At 38.9% G+C, this 7,500-nt stretch overlaps 1 protein-coding gene across 1 annotated transcript in view; it reads right to left on the bottom strand.

Moving 5' to 3' along the window:
• Window positions 1-7,500, bottom strand: part of LOC115210540 — a 51,293-nt gene that overhangs the window by 1,435 nt on the left and 42,358 nt on the right. Inside the window, exon 3 of the mRNA XM_036502663.1 lies at window positions 1,557-2,903. Coding sequence (XP_036358556.1) covers window positions 1,557-2,903 — 1,347 coding nt within the window. The remainder of the gene's footprint in view (window positions 1-1,556; window positions 2,904-7,500) is intronic.

Below are 7,500 nucleotides of genomic sequence, written 5' to 3'. Positions count from 1 at the left end.
CGATTCTGCCAGCACTGTCACCTTTAAGTTTGGTATTATTAAACTAGTGTTTGGGGCATAATTTAACATAAAATTTCGTCGGAAAGTTTAAATTTAGATCACTTTAAAACATAGAGTTTGTGTTATAGAGCTAGAGGCTGTTTTAGGCGGATTTGGGGTAACAGGCCAGAGATGGTTTCAGGTAGGTTGGTATCAAAAAGGGTTAACGGCCTCAAGTGACTAAATTGACTGGTTTCTTTTTAGACAGACCTTATGTGTGTGCGTATACATGCACGTACACACTCTTACACACACACACACACAAACCTTACTCTGAAAATGCAATACTACTTTCACCGAAGTCAAAAATATTTATTGTTGAAGTTACCAGATGTAGTTTGTGAGTGTGTGTGTTTATGTGTGTGTGTGGCAGTGTATATTTGTGTGTGTGTGTGTGGTTTGCATGTCAGTGTTCATTCATTTAATTTTTGTAAGTATTTGTATGTATGTATACTCCACTATGTCGTTTTTTTTAGCTTCTTGGGTATACTAATCAAACAGACCAATGGACAAGCATGTTCCAGCTGTGACTATTCCCTTTTCAAGCGCAGTAAATATATGATTACATTTTCATACCGTCCTAAAGATTATAGAGCAGGCATGGGAAACCTTTTTTCGAAAAGCAGGCCACCTGAAACATGACTCATCACGCGGCCCGCACTACTAAAAAATGTCAAGGTAATTTTTCGCTAAACGTGCCATTTAGAAATTCTCGCGGGTTTCAGGTTGCCCAAGATTGTTGCAGAGTATAATTTCAGAGAAATTTGGCAGCTATTTATCTATTTTTCTATTGTGTATTTTTGAAATTAAAAAGTTAATTATACTTGAATCCAATGTTTTGCCTTATACTTTTTTGATACACATTTTTGTTGCATGGGAACAAAACTATGAAATTCTTCATGCTTTCTTCTATCATTGAACCTAAGATAAATATATTTTGCTTTTAAAATAAAAAAAGTTATTTAGATACTTGATTGGTGACGTTACTTACTCTCCTATAACGTTGCTACATATTTTGATGTAAACTTTTTGCTACTGAATCAAATCTCAATTTACTTATGCTAAAATGTAGCTGAAGACCAGTCGTCTTCAAAAATGTTATCAGTTTTCAATTTGGTTAAGAACTTAATTAGCGACAAGCTCTGAAAGATGCTGCGTGTGAGTAAATTGCGGCCTTAAGAATATTATTCAACTACTACCGTAGTTGAATGATATCAAGAATCACACACTCCTCGATGTATCCTTCCAGTTTTTGATCATCCACCAAGATAATGGTAGAAATATGACTACTATTTTTTGCAGGTCAAAAGACAACATAGATGACCCTTACTTGGTTCGTCGTTTACATAAAAGTGCGACATCTGCGTATTTGTGTGTGTGTTGGATGGGTGGGGGTGGATTTGTGTGTGTGTGTATTTTGTATATCTGTTCATGTGAATGTGCGTGGATGTGGCCTGGTAGAAAAATGCTTGGCAACATAATGCAAAAACTAAACGTTGACAATGAATTGGACTTACCTATTAGAGGATATACACCAGTAGCACACAATCCGAATACTAAATAGCTCATACTGAGCCCCTGAGGCAGTTTCGTAACACCGATGAAGTCTGTGAGTATAGTTGTATTAAGAGCAAAGAAGACGCCACAGCACAAACCATAAACCACGGTGAACAGAGCAAAAGACAAATAGGTTGTAAACAGCATAATACTAAAGCAAGAAATCGCATTGATAAATAAAACACAAGTTATAAATCGGGTCCGGTGCATTTTGGGATGATCGGCTGTGACGCTTGTGGCTATTCGGGCAAAAATATCAGCACATCCCGAATACGACAGAATCATTGTCCCCTGATCGCGAGACAGTCCTAGCTCCTCGGCACGAGCTGGAAAATAATTATGCATGATGCCGCTACCACAACAACCAAAAGTGTAGCCAAAGAGGAAAAGGACATATATTTTTTGCTTCAATAGAGACACATCAACGCTCTTATAAATCATTTTGAAAGATTTTGACATTGTTTCAAATTTGGATGGCTCTTTGATAAAACCGGTGTGACCAACATCATCTGATAAAATTGAGCTCTTACGGATGTTCATCCGGGCTCTTGCATGAGTACTAGATATAGATTCGTCTTGAAGACTAACAGCAGAGCCGAATCCCATCATAGAATCCCCGAAATAACTCGGTTTGATTCTGTGTTGGATGTGTAAACTTAAAGATCCTATATCGGCACCAGTTGATGCTTTTCGGAAATATTCGGTGAAAGCTCTTGATTTTCGGCGAGTAGAAGGCATTTCTGTTTCGGTGATACAACGGGAACTGCCACACAGAGATATGTCTGGTGATTTATCATCAGTATTCACTGGAATGAATTTGATGCAAACGTCCGTGTTCCTTCGATCCCCAATTTTTCTGGCTACCGAAATCATCTTCGGGTGGTTAGTATGGTTACCGATGGATGGCTTTCCGTTTATATCTTTGGCTCCTTCATCTTTTGAGTGACTTGAAATCAGATTATTTGTTGCAGAATCACAATCAGGAAGTTCACCATTTCGTTTCAAAGAGAATGCGTTCGCGTTGTCATAAGTCGAAGGAAATTCACATTGAGACAAGCGTCTTCGGTAAAAATCAGTTGGCCTCAAAAGGGAGCCGAAAAAGAAGCAATGTGAAAGAATGCTCGCGTGTAACAGCAGTGCACCTCGTAACCCGTACTCCGATATACAGTAACTTATGAGGGGTGCCAAAGAAAACTGCCCAACAGTCGAACCGCATGAGGCAAAAGCGTTTGCAGAGCCTCTGTATTTCTTGAAATAATGTCCAACTATTACAACACTTGGACCATACATAAAACCCAGACCAATACCTGGAAATAAAAAAAAAAGCGTAAGAAAATAAACGTGAATCCATATATAGTTAGGTAATGCGCGCATTCATACATAAATGCATGCATTCTTATACACAGGCATGCATGGAGAAATGCACACACATGTGTATGTGTGTATGTCTATGTACATTTATGTATGGTAGATGCATGCATGGATAAATACATATATTTGTATATACAGGCATACATAAATACATGTGGAGGCGCAATGGCCCAGTAGTTAGGGCAGCGGACTCGCGGTCGTAGGATCGTGGTTAGGATTCCCAGACCGGGCATTGTGAGTGTTAATTGAGTGAAAACACCTAAAAGTTCCACGAAGCTCCAGCAAGGGGTGGTGGCGATCCCTGCTGTACTCTTTCGCCACAACTTTCTCTCACTCTTTCTTCTGTTGGCCTGTTCGCTTAGGGGTGGCGTCATAAAACAATGCGATGCGCATTGTGACCAGCGATGTGTAGCAACATCTGATATCCTGGTCGGTCACGGTGATCATGGTGATATAAATACATACAAGTATGTGTGTGCGCGAGTGTGTCTGTGTGTGTGTGTATGTGTGTAAGTATGTTTGTGCATTTACGTATGGTAAAGAGAGATTTTTCTCCACAGTAACTGCAGTGTATTTGCCTTTATCAGTTGAAATATGTGACAAACATATTTCAACTAACCTAAACACTGCCGCATTCCAGTTTCCAAGGGAACTAGTTGGGGCCACAGCAGCACGCCATTTAGTAAATTAAGCAAATGTCGATAAGGTCATTTAAATAAGTAAGTATACCTAGAGGAGAGAAATGTACTCATGTATTTTTTAATGTTTATTGTAGCATTGAGCTTATATTTGCAACTGTTTCCAATTATTCGTGTCCAAGATATGCAAACTTAAATGCCATGTGTGCCAGTGTATAAACTGATTGGATGTTATACACATGTAACCAAAGTTGAGCTACCCTTCACTCAGCCATCACTTATGCTAACAACTTACCGTTATAAAACAATTAAGGTTCATAAGTATAAACTTGGGTTACAAAGAGTGCCCCTATTCCTTTACAGGGGAATTTTTAAGGTTGAAACGTCGATATACGAAATACCCATAGATCACAAAATGGTAAAAGTTAGTTTGCCATGATGAAAAGGAGAGGTGTATCATCTGAGAACCCTAACTAGCCCGGTGGAGGTGCGTGGCATGATCACAAGATCGTGGTTTCAATTCCTGGACCAAGCGACACGTTGTGTTTTTGATCAAAAAACTTCATTTCACGTTGCTCCAGTCCACTCAGCAGGCAAAAATGAGTAATCCTGTAACGGGTTGGCGTCCTGTCCAGGTGGGTAATTTACATGCCATGGAAACAAGGAAACCGGCCCTTATCTTTTACCTAACTAGCTCTTCCAAATTAATTTATTACACTATTCATACGTTACGTGTTCACTCAGACCTTTACTCATTTTCACGGACTAGACTAGGCTGGAGGCAAACTCTTTCGAAAAGCGGGCAGCATGGAGCATTACTCACCTTCATGAGTGCTACAACACTAAAACAAAATTCAAGGTAATTTTTCATTAGGCGCACTGCTCCGAAAGTCCCGTGAGCTGCGGTTTGCCACTGATTGAACTAGACTGTATCACTATTATATATATATGAACGTGGTATTTTTGTTTAGTTAAATTAAATCGATCGTTTTCTTAAATCGCATTTCTATCAGTATCATTTCTATTCCTTCTAAAATTCTTTCGACCTGTCATTTGAAAACAGACGCATACACATACACGCACACACATGCACTACGCGCGCGCACGCACACACACACGCACACATGCATATTGACCAGTAATTTATTTCACAATGTAATTGATCAACAGATCTTACATGGAGTACTGCGACTGTCATGGTATTCTGTATAGAGTACAGTATTGAAGTCAAGTTATATCATTTATGATCACATTGTAACAACTTAGTATATTCCGTGGGAATTGTAGTATGGTGGTCAGGATATGCGTCGTGTATTATTGCTGCTTAGCAACAGATCAGCCTCGATTAAACAAACCAATGATGAAAAGCGTTCTGTTCATGCGCATCACGTTTTTTTTTTTCTTTTGTTTTGCTTGAATTCAGTCAGTATCTACAACTATTAGATGTGTCCTTTTAAAGGTAGTAAAATTTGTTTTTAGGATAAATTTGGCTGCTAAACATTTAGCAGACTGAGTCATTCTCGTAGAGAGTTTTGGAATATCGCAACCAGCATTGTGTTATTGGTTAACTCTAAGTGAATCTTCATCCAAAATATATCTGAAGAAAATCCTTCTAACTGTAACATCCCAAGAGTCCAGAGGCTGGCTACCCGCATGGTTCATGGTCTCAAAAATGTGTCGTATGAAGAAAGGCTGAGGACGCTCGACCTTTATTCTCTAGAAAAACGCCGCCGCCGTGGTGATCTCATTCTCGCTCACAACATCATAAGCGGAAAGTGTAACCTCTCGAAAGAGCTGTTCTTCACTCCTGCTCCAGAGCGTCGGCTGCGGGGTCATTCCGAAAAGCTCTACCTGCGACGATTTCATCTCAATCGAAGGAGAGGAGCTTTCTCCGTCCGGGTTGCGGATCCGTGGAACAAGCTGCCAGACGAGATGGTGAAGATGCCGACGACCGCTTTGTTCAAAGTCTCCCTTGACCTCAAGTGGCCTGAACTCTTTACATGAACACCACCCTGTACTTAACTCCATGTCCCCCTACATGGCCTTGCTATTTGCTTTTGAGCCAAATTAACTAACTAACTAACTAACTAACATTTACATACATATACATATACGTACTGGCACACAGAATAGTCAAGATAAGAGGAAAGGAACATAGCTTGGCATAATTAATAAGAAACCTACAAACTTTCCATTCGGAATACTAATTCAGATTTATATCTGATTATTACCTAAGCACTAGTTATGAGAGACTGGGATTCACAAAATGAGAAAGGACACAGCTAATTAAGAAATTATAATTATAGTATATAGATAAACTATGTGAAATATTCCAGAAATTTAGTCTACAGTGTACACACAAGGCTGCATACTGTCATAAAAATGTGTATATGGACAGATAAGCAAGTCAAAAGATACATTTTCATACACGCAATAACATTATGTTTGCAAACATACACAACACAGATGTAGATAAACCTGTACATATAACCATATATGTATACTTATGTTCATGCATACATATCTAACGACGTGATGTTGTCTAAATAACAATGAAAGAACCTTGTATTGAAGATAGAGGCCAGCTCTTTATTAGGAAAAATAACATCGAATATATATATATTGGGTTGTCCGGAAAGTTCGTGCCGATTTTTAAAGGAAAGAAAAAGGTCAATAAATACTTGTCATTACATTTTTAATCAACCAAATATGAACCATTTTGTTGCACAATGCGTCTCCATCTTTCCTTTAACTTGAAGATACCCTCTTCCCAGAACTGAGGTGGTTTAATGGCAAAGAATTCATCAAGGTATCTTTTACGTCATCGAAGGAATTGAAATTTTTACCATTAAGACTATTCTTCAGAGACCTGAATAAGTGGAAATCCGAAGGAGCAATATCTGGTGAGTATGGAGGGTGGGGTAACACATCCCAGCCGAGTTGCAGCAATTTTTGTCTGGTTCCCAAAGCATCAAGTGCCGAAAATGAACTTTCTTATCTTCCACTTTAAAGGGTTACAGAATTAACACAGGTTATAGGAACATAAACCTTCTTCCACGAAAAGATAGCTTAAACTGTGCTCTAAATGGAGGTGTAGCCAAATACTATTTTATGGACTCAATCATGTTCTAAAATAAGTCGAAAGGTAAGCTACTATAAATCGGCACGAACTTTCCGGACAACCCTATATATATATGTGTGTATGTATATATGTGTGTGCGTGTGTGTGTGTGTGTGTGAGTGTGTGGTGTGTGTGTGTGTGTGTGTGTGTGTGTGTGTGTGTGTGTGTGTGTGTGTGTGTGTGTGTGTGTGTGTGTGTGTAATTTTTTGGACTAATGGATATTTGTTTATTAATGTGGTGATGTGTTAAGTGGAGCTCGAGCACGGTTTGGGATACCTTGCGACATCTACAGTTGGGGTGTATTTCCGTTGGATCTACTTCAAGAATTTCGCAGTGTTTTAGTTGACATAATAATCGATTAATAAAACAGAAGATGGATTAGGCATTAATCTTTGTTCTGTATGACGATCGTTTCGACCCATCCTGCGACTATTCTTTATGTGTGGGATGATGTGTATCACATTGTGTTACATCAATTTTGCAGTCAGGGTCACGTTAGATACAAGCATACATTAAGTGGTGTCTCACTAAAAATATAGAAAAGCTCAGGCAGTCATGTTGGTATTTGCCCGCTTCGTTATACATGTAAGTGTAAAAACATATAATAAATGCACAAACAAACGGAAAACAGACACAGAAGGTCGCCAAATCCTCGTCAGGTATCGGCCAGAGGATCAAACACAATTCTTCACCTTACATGTATGTATGTCTGTATGTATATATGCATGTATGTATGTATGCATGCATGTATGTATGTATGTATGTATGTATGTA

The sequence above is a fragment of the Octopus sinensis genome, linkage group LG4 (assembly GCF_006345805.1).
Source record: "Octopus sinensis linkage group LG4, ASM634580v1, whole genome shotgun sequence".
Classification (NCBI taxonomy): Eukaryota; Metazoa; Mollusca; class Cephalopoda; order Octopoda; family Octopodidae; genus Octopus; species Octopus sinensis.
The sequence above is the reverse complement of the archived record's forward strand: the minus strand, read 5'-3'. Positions and strand labels throughout refer to the sequence as shown.